Raw genomic sequence first — 21,206 nt, forward strand, 5'->3', positions numbered from 1 at the left:
GTTCTCGTTTCGGGAGATGGCATTGTGACCATACTGGGCTGCATTCACAGAAATCTTCATCCTGACTCTGAATCAGATTTGTTTTATGTCATGTAGTTGCAGTCAGGACAGGGCAGAAGCCGTACTCTAAACACTCAGTGAGTAACGGCTCTGCTTTATGTAATGGGCTACTATGTTACATACTGCCTCAGCATTAAACTTGTCATAATTGCCTACACTGCTCTCTTTCTTGAGGTTTAGAATAAATGCAACATGAATCCGTGCTATTTTAGTATCATTTATATACTATTATAGTATTTATGAATATTTTGAATTAGCTTTTATATTTCTATTTTCAGCTTTAGTTTTAATTTTAGCTTAATGCTATTGTCATTTTATTTTAAATATGTAAATGTACCCCTTTCATTCCATTTAAAGTTTGATTAATTTTATACTTTATTATATTTTTATAAATATTAGTATATAATAAAATATAAATATTAGTGTGTGTGTATATATATATATTATATTAATATTTATTTTTTTTATATTTCAACTTTTTCAGTTAATGAAAAGCAAGTTTTATTTTTAGTTAACAATAACAATGTCATGGATAGATTGATACATATCTTAACTGGTGCTATTTGAGCTCAAATCTGTATTGTGTTTCCTGTCATGCCAACAAAAGTGACACCAGCCTCTTTGGAGTTCAATGGAGTTAATTTGTTATACCCAGAACAAAAGAGAAAGAAGAGTGTGGTCGATTTTTTAAAATTTTATTTAGGAATACTTACAATGAAATATTGAATATTTATTATTAATTATTATTATTGTTATTATTATTATTATTATTATTAGTAGTAGTAGTAGTATTAGTAGTAGTTATAAATATTATTATTATTTGTAGCAGTGGTAGAAAAAAAAAATATATATTAAAAATATAATGTAATAATATAGTTACTCGGAAACTAATTACATCATAATTGTTTTTAATAATAGGCTAACTGAGCGACCTGTTAGCCTATAATAACCATAACCATAAGGGACCTTTAATTACATGAAAACTGAACAATTAATTTATGTTTCCCGCGATCATAATCACTTTATAATAGGTATATTATATTTTTAATTTAATAGGGCGCTCTCAGGTAATGTTTTCACCGGCCGCTAGAGGACGATAGAGCGCTCTGATGTGGTCTGACTGCTGCAGGAAAATCTACAGCAGAAATGAAAGTTGCTCAGGGAGTACGGAAGGGTTTACTAAACGTTTGCTTATGATTCCGTTTAAATGGCGTTTACTTTAACATTAGTTGTTCTCGTCATTTACCATGAACTGCTCACAGGATCCATCGGCGTTGGACTAAGTAGGAAAGATATGACGGACGAAGAACGACTGATTAACGTTAACGTTACTTTTCAGCAAGTAAAAGAAAACAACGAACTCTATCAGAGACTGATTAATTTCCAGGTATATTTAGTGGATTGATTTTAGCATTAAATCCGTATCATAACTCGTTCATCGATAATCGCTAACGTTTAGGGTGTGTCGCAAAACCTAGTGAGCTGCCTTACTAGACAGTATTTTATCCATCATAGACGAGTAAACTCTCACAACTACTGCTTAATGCGCCTTGAATGCCCAGAAATCCTGTCTAGGTAGGCAGCTAACTTGAGCTTATTCTAATTTATATGACCAAACGTCCTGTTTTCCCAGGACATAATAACTTTTGGTTATAGATAGTATTTTGTAATATAAAAGTTGCCTATCCATACAGAGGGGGGATACTTTAAATGCATTGAAATGAATAAGGCGAGTATAATTTGAGTCAATACAGATTGAAGAATATGAGTTTTATAGTAGCCTACATATTTAATTTGACAACACTTCAGAGTCTAATTCTCAATATCAACTAGTTGCTTTTTATCATATTACTGTGATATTGGAAGTATATGCTTTATTAAAGTACATATTTTATTATTCTTTAAACTAAATTGAAACCATATAGGAAATACCAATAATACCATTAGTTTCTGTCATGTGATACAGTTCCTCATGTGATTTAGATCTCACCTGTTGCCCAAGACACCTTTGGTGATGTCTTGTTTTGTCATATTGTAGAGTTCACTCAAGAGACAAGCCTTTCTGAACTCATTGGGGAAGAACTCAAATCATTCTGCACGTTACGGCATCAACCAGTTCTCTGACTTTTCTCCAAAACAATTCAAAGGTGAGTATATGCAGAGTAAGGATGCTTACAGATGGATTCACTTTTTAAATGGCAACTGACCCGCCTGGTTTCATCTTCAGAGCAATATCTCACAGCTCGGGCTGAGAAGGCTCCAAAGTTTGACCCAGAAAGGCCTGGAATTCAAGTTAAGACAAATCTTCCACCCAGGTTTGATTGGAGGGACCATGGAGTTGTCGGAGCAGTTAGAAACCAGAAGGCGGTAAGGCTTAGATGTTAAAGTCACCATGTAATAATGTTTTTTTTTGGAATATTGGAGTTTTTATTATAAGTGATTAATCTGTGCCCATAACTTTTAATCCATGTGCCCTCGTAATCTTCCCCTCCCTTATGCAATGTCATCTCGTCTCTGATGATGTGTTGACTGGCTGGAGGGTGGGACAACTGTCTGTCAGCAAACCACGACCATCCAATCAAATCCTCATGGACAAAATCATGCCCCACCTTATTTTTTTTCCTTCCAGAAGCTGTTCCACTTGGTTATATGACACAATAGGGAAAAAAAGATAATCACAACTTTTTTTTTGTTCCAACTTTAAGATTAGAATAGATTTATTTATTTTTTTACTTTTTATTTTATTTTATTTTTTTATTCATATACTCAGAACATATGACTTTTTGTTGCTATGTGTAATGTATGTGTTTTCAATGCATTTCTTTCTTGTAGTGTGGAGGATGCTGGGCCTTCAGTGTGGTGGAGGCCATTGAATCTGTGTCAACTAAAGTTGGTGGAAAACTACATCAGCTCAGTGTGCAGCAGGTTATAGACTGTGCTTATGATAACCATGGCTGTAATGGTGGATCGCCTGTTGGAACTCTGTTCTGGCTCATGCAGGTGCTGTCATCTGTCATCTGCATTTTCTTTTTTTCTCATGATGATGTAACTGGGAAAATGTAATTATTTAAAGGTGGGGTAAGTGCTATCTGGTAACCGTTGTTGGTATTTCAAATCCCCAAAACAAACACGCCCTTACCCCCAAAAGGGTCTCGCCCCTATTTTGATAGCTCCGCCCCACACATACGTAACCTAGGCAATGACTGTGGCGGAATCTTTGTGTTACTAATCCAGGTCGAATATTCAATGAAAAAGTCACCCCTTCCATCACAAAAACACAAACCATTCTCATGAACAACTCGATAGTACACAAGCACAACAGTCCAACTAACGACATATTACAATTATGACAAGATTAGAGTTATAGCGATAACAAAAATACATACCGTTCTCATGACAATTTGATAGCACAACAGTCCAGCTAACGGCATAATACAATTATGACCAGATTAGGATTATATAGATCATGAATAGAGGAAACAAACATATATTAGGAGTATAGTATCCTGCTTGTTGGACACATTTTGTGAGCTGACACTTGAAACAGACAGTGAGGAGATTTAGATGCTCCATACGGTGTGGAGCTGAACAGGTCTTTATCATCACTGAAGTGAGCGACAATATGATCGCAAATGGACAAACAAGTGAACATGACACACGAGCATATTCAAGCAAATGCCAGCATATATTAGTTCTCGGCTAATGTGTATTATGTACATTGTGTGTTTTGAATAATGACGTGCACTCTCTTCTCACCATCATCAGTAGACACGCCCCTTACCTGCTGATTGGCTACAAGTTTGTTATTGGACTCGGCCTGAGTCCGTTTTGTGAAACGGTTTTGAAATAACACTTGCCCCACCTTTAAGGTGCGTTCACACTTGTAGTTCGGTTCGTTTGGTTCGTATGGTTCGTTTGGTCCGGACCAAAAAACAAAAACAAAACATAATAGTCCTGGTCCGCTTAGCGTCCACACGGGCATTTTTAACAGCGAACCTAAAGTTACCGAACCAAAGGCATAGGGAGACACTCACAACCTGATTGGTCGGCTTATATGACGTAGGAGCTCGCTTACCGAACATTCAAAACAATGCTGTGTGCGGATTACACGCGCGGGCATTTTATGCGTGTACATATGGCATTATTTTTTTACCAGAGAACTCATGAAGAGCTCATGAAATGTTCAAAACATTCAAAACAACGCTGTGTGCTGGATTAAACGCGATCATTTTATGCGTGTACATATGGCATTATTTTTACCCGCTGAGTGTTAAATGTTCAAAACATTCAAAACAGCAGCAGGATTTCCTCCGTTGTGCAGAAAAGAGACGGCCGTTCTGTCGTCTGTACCTGCTAATAATGGGCAACACAGGAACTTTGATGAGAAGAGCCAGGTATGCTTTTTGTGTTTTTTCTAGCATTTTCAAAACATGCTCGTCTGACCAAATAATTAGGCACTTCCTCGTTGCTCCACATTTAAAAGTTACTCATTTTGGATACACCGATCTTTCCACGTCGTCAAATCAGCTGCATTATGCGTGGCATCTTGTGACATTATACGTCCGGTTTTTGGTCCGTTTACATGTCTTTGGTCCGTATTGCGTTCATATATCAATCGAACCGCACCAGAGTTCGTTTGGAAGCGGACCGGGACCCATCTTTTTAGCGGTCTCGGTCCGCTTGTTTGGTGCGCACCAGGGTTCGGATGGCAGCGTTCACATATGTTCAAATGAACCGCACTAACCGAGCAACCGCACCAGGGTTCGTTTTAATCGAACCAAACATGACAAGTGTGAACGCACCCTAAATTGATAATAGTTTAATCATCTACCATTCATTTGAATTTCAAAACTGCTGAGCTTAGCTCCATTTCTAATTAAACACGCCTCAAGCAGCTCATCAGGGTCTTCAGAATTACTGCAAACTTCCAGGCAGGTGTGTTAGAGTGGCACTCAGGACTGCAAAACTAGACACCCCTGGTTTTAACCAATAATTTATTATGGCATATGTTTTCCTCTTTTGAGGAGAATATGTACACTATTGTTCAAAACTTTGGGGTTAGTATAATATAATGCATAAATTAATCGTTTTAATCAGCAAGGATACATTACATTGATCAAAATTGATCTTTTCCATTTTCTATTCATCAATGAATCCTGAAAAAATGTATATCGGTTTCCATAAAAAATATGTTTCTCGATCACCAAAGCGTCCTATATATTAAAATGATTTTTCTCATGTGGCACTAAAGACTGGCTGCTAAAAAATTCAGCTTTGCCATCACAGGAATATTTATAATTATGTTTTTGCAGCCTTGGGGTGCATAATTAAAAAAATAAAAATGTCTTCACCCCAACTAGGCTATTCAAAGGTTTTACTGGTTGTTATTATAATAATAGTATCATTTGTGACCCTGTACCACAAAACCAGTCATAAGGGTAATTTTTGTAATAAAGCTGAACAACTAAACTTTCCATTGATGTATATTTTGTTAGGATATGACAGTACTGGCCGAGATTTGACTATTTGAACATCTGGAATCTGAGGGTGTAAAAATCTAAATATTTAAAATTGTCTTTAAAATGCCTTTACGTTTTTTTAATACATTTATGGTAGGAAATGTAAAAAATATCTTCATGGGACCTGATCTTTACTTAATATCAAAATGTAATGAATTTTGCATTAAACAATTTTTTATAATTTTCACCTATACAATGTATTGTTGGCTTTTGCAACAAATATACCGGTGCAACTTATGACTGGTTTTGTGGTCCAAGGTCACGTTTGGATTATATTCCCTAAATTTAGCAAACAAATCAAAAAATAATTTTACAGCTGATTAAAAAAGCAGTAATTAAGTTGGTACAATTGCGGTATTGTTGTCCACATTCTTAGCTTGTTAAATGGGGTTTGAATTAATTATCTAGCCACACCAGTTCCGAGAGGGTTAAAAGTAAAGTTGACGGTATCATCCACAACAAGCTGCTAACTAAAGAGGTTTGTTATCATCCCAGAATTTTCAGTTGACACATCCTGATAGCCTACTTTGTATGTCTTTTATTTCAGACCAAACTGAAGTTGGTGAATGAGGCGGAATATCCCTTCAAAGCTGTGGCTGGAATCTGTCAGTACTTCCCTCAGTCTTATGATGGAGTGGTGGTGAGGAATTTCTCTGCTTATGACTTCAGGTAATAGATACCAGAATGGAGATACCCTGAGCTTTACATCAACAGTCAGATTTGCCAGTGCATTATGTGCTGTATAGACCTTGTGTACAATTATTTCCTTCATGATTTTAATTATTTGCATTCGTTGGGATGTGGGCCAATGTTTTATGTTTACTCATCTGTTCTTGTCATCTCTGTTTGCAACTCGGGGTCAGATGCTGAACGGCCACTGACTGTACACTCACTAAGCTTGTGTACCACTGGTCAAAAACCAAACGCAGCACTTTTGACCTGTGTTTTGTTGTGAACATTTATGTCAGATGTTACTCTGGTTAGGATTTTCTGTCCTAACCAACTGGATCAACCAGAAAACCGTTTTACTGGTTACGTGGTTTCCATTTCTATTATTGTGCTTGGCATATCTGCCTGTAATGAGATCTAATGAATGTATTAAATTAATCAAAAGTAACAGTAAAGACAAAACAAAATCTGCAATAGGCAGATTTATCATTACCCATATTCTGCAATGTGACATCTGAACTAAGTAGATCTAGGTACTGTATAAAGAGTCCATTGGGATTGATATGTTGTTCTAGTGGGAATGAGGAAGTGATGATGAGTGTCCTGGTGGAGTCAGGGCCTCTTGTTGTTATTGTGGACGCCATCAGCTGGCAGGATTACCTGGGTGGCATCATTCAGCACCACTGCTCCAACCACAATGCCAACCATGCCGTACTGATCACCGGTTACGATACCACAGGTACACACACACATACACGCATACACAAACACACAGAGACACAGGCGGTTTAACTCTCTTTACTTGTGCCTCAGAGCATATAAAGGTTCAGAGCGCTGGCCTTCACGGATTACGTCCTGTCAAGGGTACAAAATTGAGCTGACACTGGCAAATACTGGCTGTGTGCCAACATCCCAGAAAACTGCCTGATGTGCCTGCGGTATAATCAGCAAGCTGTCTGCAGCGTTTATCCACTTCTTTGATTTGTTTTCTCCTGTTTGTTTACTAGTTTGAATGAAGTACTTTCAGTGTAGAGAAACTGATGCACAGTGTCGCACCATTATCTTAAAACTGCAAACAATACATGAGCGTTATTATAATTAATCAGTTTGTCAAATCTGTCATACTAGTGAGATGTTTTTTGGATTAGTTTGGATATAATAATAATCTAACATGTATGGTAAATAGATTTTCCTATTAAATAGGGCTGTGCAATTTGAAGAAAAATGCGATAGGCAATATCTTGTTAAATAATACAATATTCAATATGCAATACGATATTGCAATAAGTGTATAAAATCTATTTTAAAAAAAATTAAAACTGAGAATGAAACCATTTGTGTTTCACATTCTTTCTGGGAAAAGAAAGCATCGCTACAACTTCTGAAAGTTATCAGCAGTGTCGTTCACTTTTCAGTGTGTGTATGTGTCAGACGGCATGAGACTTCAAGTTATTTTTCCCGCAAATTATTGCGTTTAATAACTCTTTTTAACATCAAACAAGTCCCGTAACAGTCGTGTGCCCAGTCTATTCTCTGCTATGTATCGACCTAAAACGGACACTTTTCACAATGTTGACGTAGCCTATTAAAATCATTCAAATATTGCATGCCGTTGCGATATGCATGTTGCGATATTTCGATATATTGCACATCCCTACTATTGAACGTATTTATTTATTTTTCAAATAAACAGATGCATCTTTATCTGTATATAAATCAGATAAATATAAACCAGATAACAACACACACCGATCATGCATAACATTATGAGCACTGACAAGTGAAGTGAATAGCACTGATTATCTCTTCATCACAGCCCCTGGTAGTGTGTGGGATATATTAGGCAACAAGTGAACATTTTGTCCTCAAAGTTGATGTGTTAGAAGCAGGAAAGATGAACAAGTGTAAAGATTTGAGCGAGTTAGACAAGGGCCAAACTGTGATGGCTAGACGACTGGGTCAGAGCATCGCCAAAACTGCAGCTCTTGTGAGGTGTTCCAGGTCTTCAGTGGTCCGTATCTATCAAAAGTGGTCCAAGAAAGGAACAATGGTGAACTGGTGACAGGGTCATGGCTCATTGATGCATGTGTGGAGCGAAAGCTGGCCCGTGTCGTCCGATCAAACAGAACCTGACCAAGACCAAGAACCTGATGGTCACTGACAGAGCTCCAAGCATTTCTCTTTGGAGAGAGGATAACCTTTCAGAAGTACAACCATCTCTGCAGCACTCCACCAATCAGGCCTGTATGGTAGAGTGGCCAGACGTAAGCCACTTCTCAGTAAAAGACACATGATAGCCCACCTGGAGTTTGCCAATGGGCACCTGTAGGACTCTCAGACCATGATATGCATTATGTCTGAAGGAAACCTGGCACTGCTCATCACCTGGCTAATACCATCCCTACAGTGAAGCGTGGTGGTGGCAGCATCATGCTGTGGGGATGTTTTTCAGCAACAGGACCTGGGAGACTAGTCAGGATCGAGGGAAAAATGAATGCAGAAATGTACAGAGACATCCTTGTTGACATCCTTGTTGAAAACATGTTCCAGAGCGCTCTGGGGTGAAAGTTCATCTTCCAACAGGACAACGACCCTAAGCACACAGCCAAGATATCAAAGGAGTGGCTACAGGACAGCTCTGTGAATGTCCTTGAGTGCCCCAGCCAGAGCCTAGACTTGAACCCAGTCAACCCGAACATCTCTGGAGAGATCTGAAAATGACCTGGTGGAGCTTGGGAGGTCCTGCAAAGAAGAATAGGAGAAACTGCACAAAAATAACTGTGCCAAGCTTGTAGTATTATACTCAAAAAGACTTGCAAAACATTTGTATTCACTAGCAAAGCTCTCTCTCTCTCTTTTACTAGCTTCTGTTCTCTCGCAAAATTTTGTGCTCGCATGAAAAAACTTACTCATGAGTGTTCACTCATAAAACTTAAGTTGTATTTTTTCCCCATTCTGTCACACTAGATGCTTCATATAAAGTAACTTAAAACTGCAAACAATAAATGTGTTATTGCAGTAAATCATTCTGTCAAATCGGTGAGAATGAGATGCTTTGTTCGGATATTAAAAAAAATGATTTTTTTTTTTTATACCGTTATAAGTGCATGCTATCTATATAATATGACTTGTTATTAATCATTTCCCATCTCATGTGTATTATAATCTGATACATCTTCATATTTTGTCACAGGGGAAGTGCCATACTGGATTGTACGCAATTCATGGGGGACCTCATGGGGTGACAATGGATATGTTTACATTAAAATAGGGGACGACATGTGTGGTAAGTTGCATATGACCCAATTTTAATGTTTTTTGTTGTGTTTTTTTTACTTTGTTGACAGTTTCCCAGACAAGTGATAAGCACAATGCATCCTGCTGCTGGAGACATTGGGCCTCATTTATCAAAAGCACGTACACCAAATTTCCAGCGTACACCCAAACCCACGGTGACTTTGAGATTTATCAATATGGACGTTGGCGTACGGCATGCTCAAATCCTACGCCAGCTCAGGAGGTGGTGTACGCACGTTTGAGTTAGTGCAAAAATGCGCAGAAAAACAATTCCTAACACCACAAAACGCACTGACAAAGATATGCTATATTATGACCCACTGTAAAAAACAACAACAATATATTAATTATAAACTTCAGTGTGTATTTTTGTGCAACATGGACTTCAATGTTTAATTTGTGTGACTTTACCATAGCATTTGATTTGTAGGCATGTATTCCTCCAGTTGTGAGCCTGTGCGCTTTACCTGACGTTTCAGGGTTACGGTAGCTGCGCACGGACTGGGACTGAATAATTCAGACTGACAAAATAATAAAAATGATGACATTCTTCTTCTTTTAAATAATAATAATAAAATTAATAATAACGACATTCTTCTTCAAAATAACAAGCGTCATTAATAATAAAAATCATAATAATAATAATAAGAAGAAGAAGAAGAAGAAGAATCTTACAAATTGTCATACAATTATTAATGTGAATGAATGGTAGGCTATTCCATGTCACATCATCATCATATCATACACCCAAATACGTGCCGTGATACGAAATTAAATGCTAATTGTTTCAATACGTGCTGTAAAATAATGCATTGTGATGGTAATTTATTATCCAAACAGCTTTAAACTGCTGGAGTGCGCTTCTCAACCTCCACACTATTAACAGTACTCGTAATTTGGGTGCATATTTTGTTTTTGTAGGTGCCTTTAATCCCACTCTTTAAACACCCAAATAAAAAAAATCGCTTTTTTCCACTTCCCTGTTGATGGTCACGATGGGCGCGTCTCAATCATCGCACTAGTTCAGTAGTCAGAGCACTGATCAGGGAGTCAGCCCATTGACTTATGTCCTAATCAGTTCCCTGACTAGTGGACTAGTGAAATGATTGAGACGCGCCCGATCTCCACGTCGGAGAAGTTTCGCTTCTTTGCCGTCTTTCGTGTGTCCATGGTGTTAAATGAGGGCGTGGGGGAGGCGGAGACTTGAATATATAGGGGCGTGTTATTCTAATGACGATCGGTTTCAGCCGCCGCATTTATCAAGGGCAGGTATACTATTGCGTACACCTGGATTGCAGAGGTGCGCACAGCTTCATAAATCAGGCGGTGAGAGGAGTGTAAGCATAATCTTACGGCAACATATACGCCCGTTTCTACGCAAGATTGATAAATGAGGGCCATTGTGTGCATTCATAAATATTCCTGAAGTGTTGGACATTGGCTGTCTGTACTCAATACTGAGTACAGTACTTGATACAGTAACTCAATACTGTCTGCAATGTAAAAGTACAATCATAAATGCCTAGTTTTAATTAATATCGGATCATTTGTAAATGGTGTAATGAGATTTTTTTTAGATTGTCATTTTGTTTGTCTTGTGTATATGTCAGATAAGAATCAACAGCCACTCTTTTTTCTTCTCCCAGGCATTGCGGACAATGTTGCTGCTGTTTTTGTGTAACTGTCAAAAATCTTTTTACTTCCATGATAAGACCGTGGCATTTTTGACATTTTAAAAAATATATCCCTCTGGACGGATATCCTTCTGTGTATCTGATGAGAACTGTAAAATTGATAACGCAACAAATCCTGTTGCCTCGTGAATGCAAAGCAAGTACGCTGCTATTTGAGCTAATATACCATTTCCTAATCCCAGCCCCTGTAGCCCAAAACAGTCAGAGCCGGATTTATTTTTAGTTATGAAACACACACTAGCTAGATTTGTCTTTTTAATACTATTTTAATCTTCAGAAAACACTGGTAGTAAGTATAAGTGCTCAACTGAACTGAAAGCTTACTGTATTGTGACATTGCACTGATGTAGGACGCACAAGTGAACTCACCTGAAGAAAAATGTGAAAATGTATATTGTTTTATGTGACTATTATTGCCTTAGTTATAAAAGAGTTTTTACAATCTGTAAATGCTTACTACAGTACACTATGTACCATATATTCAGAATTGTTTTGCTTTTATACACATTTGTAATTACAAAGTGTGGTTACACTATTTTAAGGTGTCCTTTTTACATTGTAAATTATACAAATAAGTACTGAGAAATATTAACTATTACTTAGGGTTAGTTGCTGCTTGTAGTTATGTATAATTTACTATTAATATAGTACATGCGAGATGTAACAGGGAAACCATACAATAAAGTGTAAACTTTTTATTGTGTTTTATCAGTTTTGGCAGTTGTGATTTGCATTTTAAGAATAATCTGACATGTTTACTGATATTAAATACATTTGTTGATTTGTGATTGGCTGTAGGCATCACTATCAATTTGTTAATTTATGGGTGGACAGCATAAATGTTCATAGTAATCTGCTCATCAGTACTTCCTCTGGTGGAACCTAGTTCTCCACAGAAGTCTTTTGCACTCTTTTCTGTTCTTTTTGTTTTTATGTATCAAAATTCATCACCCCATTGGATTATTTTTTTCCCTTTATTGTTTAAATACCAATATATGTTGTTATATTTTTGTAATAGATCATTTTATACTTAACAAATTCAAACAATTCATTTAACATGTGTAATACTCTTTATGTGATGGTTAGGAACGAGCTGGCCTTAACATAAACGGGGGGCTCGTACGGGATCATCAAGTTCACAGAAAACTGTCTATTTTGTCCAAATAAAGAAGTAGTATCATCATATCTCTTTATTTACAAAATATAAATCAGTTAACTATACATGTTAGAATATTATATTATATTGACAGTATATACACAAGTGCTTCGTGTCGCTGATAGTTTCTTGACACTGTCTTAAAAATTCATTGTGAAATAGTACAGCTTTGTAGCCTCTCATTCTACCATTTAAAAAGATTTTAGTGACAAATGTTTGTGGTAGTAGACATGTTAGTTTTGAAGCTTTTCTTCTGTACTCTCTTTAAATGCTGTTGATTCTTTCCTCATCCGCCCATCTGTTTAGTCTGAGTCATCGCTGCTGCTGCTGCAGTAGGAGCTGTCGCAGCATTCGGCCATGTACAGGAAGGTGTGCTCACTCGGGTCCAGCTTGGGGACCCAGTCCCTCGGAACCAGGAAGGTGGCCAGGTTAAACAGATCCACAAACACCTTGTAGCGATCACTGGACAAAACATACTCAGGTTCATGTATAAGGCATATCTCGGTATATTCTTTTCTGGGTTTTTTTTGTGGTTCGTGTTCAGGAAATGGTTCGGATATTGCTGCCAATTCACATTTCATTTAGCATTGTGTTTCACATGGATCATTCCGAGAGATGTAGATATGTTTTATATGTTTGATATGTTTTATATGACGACTGGATTTGTCCCAGATTATTTGGCCTACCTGACAGTGGAGCGCAGGTAGTGATATCCTGATGAGCCACCTGTGCCGTCTTTACTGCCAATCATCCTGTGCACCATACACACATGGTTGTCTAGGGGGAAATTCAGGTATAAATTATGCAGGAAGTAAAAAAAATAAATGCATTATTGATATGCAGGAGAAAATCTTTTGTTCAGTTTTGACACTCCTAAGAGGCTTTGCCCTACAGGGTGTTTTGGGTCAGATTTATTTGCAGTTCTTATGCTTCAGTGGTGTTACGTACATCTCCATTTTGTCATGAGGGTGTCGATGTCCATCAAAGATGTCAGGAGTTGGAATGGAACCTGAAATCGAGGCTCCTCCCTAAGAGCAGATGGTGAGAAGTTGAGTTAAAAATAAATTCGATTTTTTTTGGTACTTCATCAAGCTATTAAAAAATATGTTTTAAGGAGAAAAGCCATTATATTATAAGTGCCAATGGAGAATCACATCTCTATATTAAAGTCTCATTTAAGCTTTATTGGCATGACATTCTTTTATAAAGAAGAAATAAGCAAACAATGTAAACATTTATTTTTTTTAAAACATGTTAAGTATATAATTGTTATATTTATGGTTTTAAAATAATATTTCTAAATATTAAGGTAATGTTTCAAAGTAACTTTTAGACAAGAGAGTCAAATTTAACTAAACGGGGTTGAAGCTCAAAAAAGTGCATCCATCCTTCAGCAAAAGCCTAGTAAGTCATACCTCGCGTCAGTTATCTTTATTTTGTTTGTTGAATACGGAAGGCGGTCAGGGGAAGTTATGGAAGGCCATTTTTTTCTCACAATTGCAAGTTATAGTCGACAATTCTGACTTCTCAGTCAGAACTGTGACTATATCATGCAATTGCGAGTTTGTATCTCAGAATTGTGACTTTATAACTCGCAATTGTGAGAGAAAAAAGTCAGAATTCTGAGTGTATCACACAATTGCAACTTTATAACTCAGAATTCTGACTATATCTCACATTTGTGAGTTAATATCTCACAATTGTGAGGAGGGAAATGTCTCTCTTTACTCGTTTTATTTAGTGGCGGAAATGGGTTTCTATATATGCTAGATATTTTACTTAAGTTTTAAATATGTGTATATTTTTTCTTACAAAAACCCATCGTTTCACTTCAGAAGGCCTATGTTAATCCCCGCAGGTGTGAGGAATATTGATGGTTTTGATGAATGGATGCACTTTCTTAAGCTTTAAATGTACCCTGGCACTGCCATTATAAAGAGTGGAAGAGTCAAGATATTTATTATTAATATTAACAACTCTTGTTGTGTTCATCAGAAAGAACAAAGTTATAAAGTACATCTAGAATGGCTGGAGGGTGAGTATATCATGGGATGATTTTCATTTTAAAGTGAACTAAGTTTCAAATACTAGGCCTACATTTGTAACAATTACAATAAAATAAACCTTTTTTATTTTTATTTTTTTAACAAAAGTGTTTTCTGGGCACCAAATCAGATTATTAAAAATATTTCTAGAGAATTTGCAATCACAGCAATGAATTACATTTCAAACATATTCAAGTAGAAAACTGTTAATTTAATTAGTAATATGTTTTTTGTTTTTGTTTTATCAAATAAATGCAGTCCCTGAACATAAGGGATCTTATACACCCCCAAAATCTTGAATGATGCTGTTTACAACATAATATTTATATGTAAAAGATGGGGGTAAGTTGAATGTCTTTTTGACTAGAACAGCATGTTTCTACTAAATGAGCAGGTCATCTTGCAGACAGATACCTGTAGAAGTATATCATCAGGGCTCCCTGCAGTGCTTTATAGGACAGCCTCCTCTGACCTGCACAGACAGAACAAAACATTCTGATGGAACGGTCGGTGGATCTGTCACTTGACTATACACGAGAGGTTTGCTGACCTGTGCTTAGCAAGTGATCATGCCTTTTCTCATCAAAGAGCGATAAGAAAAGGTCTCTCTGCTTAATGAGCTCGGCCATCATCTCCTCTTTCATATCTGAGGCTGGTTTTTGCTATTAAGAAGAAACATGAGTTGTCACTTTCAACTTAGATTAGATAACTGCACAGAATTATCCAGGGATCCTCCACAAACCTCTATATTTTCTTTCTCTCTCCTGAGCCTCTCGAAAATATTGGTTTCCAGTTTCCCCCAAAAATTGAAGCCATCTTCCTCCAAGCCAGGCGTTCTCTCCAGCCATTGCTGAGAAGTATTGATTGCTTATGAGAAATGTTATTGGGCATGTTGCTGTCCACCAGATTAATCCTTACTTTCTATATAAATTGGCCACGTAACCTACTCTCTGAATACCAATAACCTGCAAATAAGTCTGGTAAGTTACAGCTCTTGTGTTGAATTTCCCGATTACATTGATTAATACAGTATTCATGACTTCCCCCCGCATTTTTCATCTTATAATGTCATTTCCCTTAGGTTTACCTCCACTAACTGAAGCAGCGTGAGCTCTTTCTCTGAGTGCACGAGCAGCTCATTTTCCTGGTCACGGAAATTGTCCCGATAATGCCTTCTGTTGTAGGGGACCCTCTGGTTGTGTGGGACCCCAATCTTGTTTTCCAGCAGTCGAAACTGCAGACTCTGAAAGCCCGAAGCCGGTGAGAGATATTCCCTGCGCACAAAAACACTCAGATCAATCGAGCTAAATACAATTATGCTAAACTGCCATTGATTTTGACAAATTAGTGCCATCTAATGCTTATTTACTGAGTTAGCTATATTCGGTCTCTTGAGTGTTAGTACATTTCCAACGGCAATTTTGCTCAACCGATGCTGTTATCTCGGAAATGTAAAACTTGTTTTCAGTAATTGTTTGGCAGTGAGTCTTTTTATTGTCATAACCTCTAACCACATGTTTGTTCCTAATATTTGATTACTAGTATTAGGATAAAAATAATGAGAATGATATATACTTTACCTAAAGTCATAGAAATCTAAGGCAGTCATGGTTTCCAGAACGGCAAACTGGTCAAGCAACAGTCTGAATATCATCACAACCCTGTGGATCCGATTGTTGACCTTGAGCATGTTTCGCTCGTCACGTACCTGAGGAAATAGCAGAGCATTTAGGTGAATTCATCAGTCTTTATAGTCTCTGAAACATGGCATTTAACTAGAGAAGTATCTTAAACTAGACTGAAGGTGGCAGCCTCATGCTGCAATGCACATTCTTTCTTACAACTGAACTATATATCATAAAACTGAAGGCTCTGGCTGTTCATCATTGTCCAAAAGGCCCCCAAACAAATAAATGAACTGAATTTTCTATTAGATTTAGAAGCATTCATATGCGCCGCTTTGACAAGTATCCCCAAAATCCTTATAAAACCCTGCATAACATATAGGAACGTCCAAAAAAAGCTTGAAAATGAAAATTGTGTCATTAATTACTCATCCTAATGTTGTTCCAAACCACAAATGAAGAATGAACCTCATTGATTCTTGTAGAAGGTCAAACGTGCTGCGTAACACTCGGGACGAACCTCACTGGTTCTTGCAAAAGCTCAAACGTGTTGCGTAACACATGAGAACTAACCTCATTGGTTCTTGCATGTGTTGTGTAACGCACGAGAATGAACATCATTGGTTCTTGTAGAAGCTCAAATGTACTGCGTAACACGAGAATCAACCTCGTTGGTTCTTGCACGTGTTGTGTAACAGATGAGAATGAACCTCATTGGTTCTTTCATGTGTTGTGTAACAAAAGAATGAAGCTCATTGGTTCTTGTAGAAGCTCAGAAGTAGCGTAATGCACAAGAATGAACCTTAATGGTTATTGCACGTGCTGCGTAACATGGGAACGAACCTCATTGGTTCTTGCATGTGTTGTGTAACCCCCATTGGTTCTTGCACGTGCTGAGTAACACAGGAATGAACCTCATTGGTTCATGTAGAGGCTCAGATGTACTGTGTAACACACAAGAACGAACCTCATTGGTTCTTTCATGCGTTGTGTAACACAAGAATGAAGCTCATTGGTTCTTTTAGAAGCTCAGAAGTAGCATAACACACAAGAATGAACCTCATTGGTTCTTGCACGTGCTGCGTAACATGAGAACGAACCTCATTGGCTTTTCCATGTGTTGTGTAACTCACAAGAATAAACCTCATTTGTTCTTGCATGTGTTGTGTAACATGAAAACATTGGTAACACGAGTGAACCTCATTGGTTCTTGCATGTGCTGCGTAACTTACGAGAACGAACCTCATTGGTGATTGAGTATCTTCAGAAAATTTGTTGTAAACCATTTGTATGGATTGGTTTTAGAGTCTCTTTATGGACGTTTTGAAGAGTCAAAGTGGTAGTAGTTCCGTAGAGGGACAGAAATCTCTCAATTTTCATAAAAAGAAATCTTCATTTTTTTCCCCAAAGATGAACGGAAATCTTGGAACAACAGGAAGGTGAGGAATTAAAGACTTAAAGTACATTAAAATGAAGTAATTATAATGAGGTAATTTTTTTTGAGAAGTAAATCATTATATTAGAATGATTTCTGAAGGATAACGTAAACACCGGATAAATGATGCTGAAAAATCAGCTTTGTCTTAAATTCTTTTAAATTGTAATATTTCACAATATTACTGTTTTGTTTGTTTGTTTGTTTGTTTGTTTGTTTAAATAAATGCAGCCTTGGTGAGCGTAAGAGACCCTTTAAAACATTACAAAATCTCACCGACCCCCAAACTTTTTAATGCAGTATAGCACAAAATATCAAATAATAATATTAAACAAATTGCCCTGATTTTGTCTGAGCTATTTAACTGAGTTGGTGTTTTATTTGCAGATGTTTATGAAAATCATTCATCATGTCTTCCAAATCTTTTATTTGTACCCTGTCAGCCTAACCTTCATTAGTTTTCTCATTAAAAAGGGTATTAAACACATTTTAAACAGGTGACTTATTAAATGTTAACCGTATTACATTATTTAAAAGCAGGTCCATTCATGTTTGGGGAAAAATTGAGCTAAATCTGATAACTAGCTGTTAACTAGCTGTTGTGTTGAGTTGCTGTTTTGTGTGTGTGTGTGTGTGTGTGTGTGTGTGTGTGTGTGTGTGTGTGTGTGTGTGTGTGTGTGTGTGTGTGTGTGTGTGTGCTACTCACATGTCCACTGATGAAGATTTCTCTCACTGAGTCCAGCTCCCACAGAACTTGTTTAAACCATAGTTCATATGCTGCAATAGAAGAAACAGGTTAATCATTTACATGTTGCATATGAAAAGTTGTTACGCTTCGAGGTAAATGTACAGAAGGGCAGTGTCATTGGTCTCTGGGCTTCTTTAATGAACCTTTATGGCATACTGTTTGAAAGTAAGGATTTATGTATTCTGTGTGGGCGAGTAACTCTGGATTCACTGGCGTGGTGGATTCTGGATCGTCGATGATTGTTCACATGAGGGTTCCATTCAGCTTTGAGTTTTTGATTTGGTCTCACCTATTTTTGGTGGCAGTGAAACTTGTCAACATTCTGCATTATAAACAAGGAAATTAGCTTTTTTGCCTGTCGTGTTTTGGGAGCAGTCATTGGAGAGAGGCTAAGACTGATTTGCCAAAAGGCTGTTAAGAATTTGTGTGACTCACCTTGATGTGTGACGATGAACAGATGTTCGTCATGGATCTTGTTTCCCTTCAGCTCACTTTGAAGCACCTGAGATGTCACTATTTTATCCAGCTGGGGATGAGAGAACATTTTTGTTTCATCAAAAGCAAGGAAATCTTAAATTGAAATACTTTGTAGTTAGCTAACTACATCTAACTAGATAGCATAAAAACTAACTACATCACTTTTTGCCATTAAAGTCTGAAATGCATTCCATTTCTATTGTTTATTAATTTGGAAACCTAGGAAGAATCAAAGGCCATTATAATAGACGTTAGATTCGAGGACTGCTCACCAATTAATCATGATCTATTTTAGGAGAAGCTCTGCCTTATGCTTATTTAAAATATATAAAAATAGTTCACATGCAGTTTACCTGCAGATAGTCACCATAGATAAGACCTCCTTTGCTGGCTTTGTTAATTCCAGATTGAGAATCGTCATTCTCTTCATCTTTCAGATGCTGTTTACTAGTTGATCGATATATTCATTAAAAACATCGAACACAGGAACATTTGTGGACAATATTCAACATAGGTTTATTCAGATCCATGAAGAAATGTGTCTTTGGGTTTAGCATTAAATGATCTCAAATATTTAAAATGTCGAAAGCTAAAAATACTTACAATAATTTCTTCTGAAAATATGGACATCCACTCATGGCTGAAATTATAAAATGTGGCGAGCTCGACACTTCAGAGCATCAGCTCTTAAGGATGTCCATGTGTTTTATAACTTTCCCCCCATGCTGACTGACCAATCACCTCTAGATCTATCCCACCTCCCTTCAGGCCATGTTCACCCCAAGGAACATGTTGCACTTTGTCTTTTTCTTATCTTTGGTGAAATCGAACTGAAACGGGTGAATATAAACAAAACGTTGACTTTGTGAGAGGGACATTTGGATTAATTTGAATGAATCTGGGATCATGTCAAAGGCTTTTCTTCAGATGGGCCTGAGATGTAGAATTAAAAAAAAAAAAATCTATATTTACTGCCATTAAGAACGACTGAGTGAAATCTTATATTGGTTTGCCAATGAACAGTCCATTTACACTTTTCATTTACATTTTTAAAGTGGTAGTTCTTCTGTTTTTGTCCTTCAGTTTTTTGTTTCATTTATGAAATGTAACACATGGATAGAGGACAGCCTGTAATGTAACCATAGTAGATTTGTCTCTAACTCAATCCTTCTAGTGCCATTCCGAGTTCGGTTCCAAAGTTGCACTCACGTTAATGTTAATAACTTTTTAACCATAAAGGATAGAAACAAAAAAAATTCATCTGATTCCTTGGCTCAAAAATGTTCAATTACACCCTATTTCTGTCATCAAATATCCACCATTTTGAATTTGACGGAAAAGCTACTTTTTCAAACTTCTCCCAGGCCGTTGGTTTGATTTACATGGAAATTAAACAAGACCCTCATTAGACAATGCAGACAAAAATGTATGGAATGTATGGACAAAAAAATGTATGGACAAAAATGTATGGAATGCAAATGACGAAAGTTGATTCGTCAAACTGTTCTCAAATAACAAATGAGTTTGACGAATAGCATGCCAAAATGAATGCCAAAAACAATACCCAGTTTTCCCATATTGGCTGTGTGTAACACACGCAGAAGTGAAGCTTTGAATAATGACATGTGAATTATCACTTGAATCGTTTCATAGTGGAGTCGTGTGCATGCTGTGCTGTATACTTGGAAAAGCTCATATTTAAGAGAGTCTGGTATATATTTAAACTGTTTTATAACATCTTTGATGATCTATGTTTTGTGTGTGCATTTTCAGCTGAATTGTGGGTAATAGGTGAACTCTGCCTAGCCAGAACAGATTGTGAAAGGTTAGAGGGTTTGGAATGACAGTCAGGGGATCCGGTGTGTGTGTGTCAGAGACAGACAGCAGGCTTGTCTTTGTTTTGTAGAGTGTCTTGTGTCCTTGTAAACACACTGCTCGCTCGGGCACCGGAGTTTGCTGATATTGAGCGGTCTGTGACAAGGATTGGGCGTCATTGTCTTCACACCTTTTGAGAAGAGCTGGCTAATCCATCAAATCTGCCACTTGAGGCATGAGCAACAAAAATGGCTCTTGGAGACAACACTATATGGAATCGGGTGACCTTCATAAACCAGTTTTATTTTTGGCATTCAGTAAAACTGGATGGAAAAAGCTAAATGTCTTGGATGGAGTAAAATAAATTAAGAAGAATGTTTGCTGGGACTTGATTGTACATAAACGTTGTGTTTGAGGGTAGTGTTAATCAAGAGCCGGGACTGAACAGCATGCATGCATCGTGGATTAAACTAGAAGACAGAGACCATGGCTAATACGGGTGATCCAGGGAAGGTTTTTCCTCAGTGAATTTGCATATCATTAGCATGCACTGCACTAAAACAACACAGTGGTGTTGGTGGCATCATCAGACATTGCCTCACTCACTCTTAGTAAATGTGATGGCAATTTCCTAAAGGAAGTCCACTGTGTCTTTTAAATATTTAT

At 37.2% G+C, this 21,206-nt stretch overlaps 2 protein-coding genes across 2 annotated transcripts; one reads left to right on the top strand and one right to left on the bottom strand.

Annotated features, from left to right (window-relative positions):
• Positions 1-1,182: 1,182 nt before the first annotated feature.
• Positions 1,183-11,935, top strand: ctso (cathepsin O). Its single transcript, XM_067457430.1, has 8 exons — positions 1,183-1,447; positions 2,099-2,207; positions 2,288-2,427; positions 2,893-3,060; positions 6,127-6,248; positions 6,824-6,987; positions 9,442-9,534; positions 11,192-11,935. Exons 1-8 carry the CDS (start codon positions 1,268-1,270, stop codon positions 11,224-11,226), a joined length of 1,011 nt encoding a protein of 336 aa, XP_067313531.1. The 5' UTR covers positions 1,183-1,267; the 3' UTR covers positions 11,227-11,935.
• A 479-nt stretch (positions 11,936-12,414) lies between these two features.
• Positions 12,415-19,460, bottom strand: tdo2a (tryptophan 2,3-dioxygenase a). The gene is made up of 12 exons (XM_067457429.1): positions 19,329-19,460; positions 19,079-19,181; positions 18,684-18,774; positions 18,207-18,277; positions 16,021-16,148; positions 15,528-15,714; positions 15,183-15,290; positions 14,991-15,102; positions 14,855-14,912; positions 13,344-13,423; positions 13,082-13,172; positions 12,415-12,857 (listed from the first exon to the last, which is right to left on the bottom strand). The coding sequence occupies exons 1-12, from the start codon at positions 19,361-19,363 to the stop codon at positions 12,698-12,700; spliced, it is 1,224 nt and encodes a 407-aa protein (XP_067313530.1). The 5' UTR covers positions 19,364-19,460; the 3' UTR covers positions 12,415-12,697.
• Between the last annotated feature and the right edge of the window lie 1,746 nt (positions 19,461-21,206).

This window comes from Pseudorasbora parva, chromosome 11, assembly GCF_024679245.1.
Source record: "Pseudorasbora parva isolate DD20220531a chromosome 11, ASM2467924v1, whole genome shotgun sequence".
Lineage (NCBI taxonomy): Eukaryota > Metazoa > Chordata > Actinopteri > Cypriniformes > Gobionidae > Pseudorasbora > Pseudorasbora parva.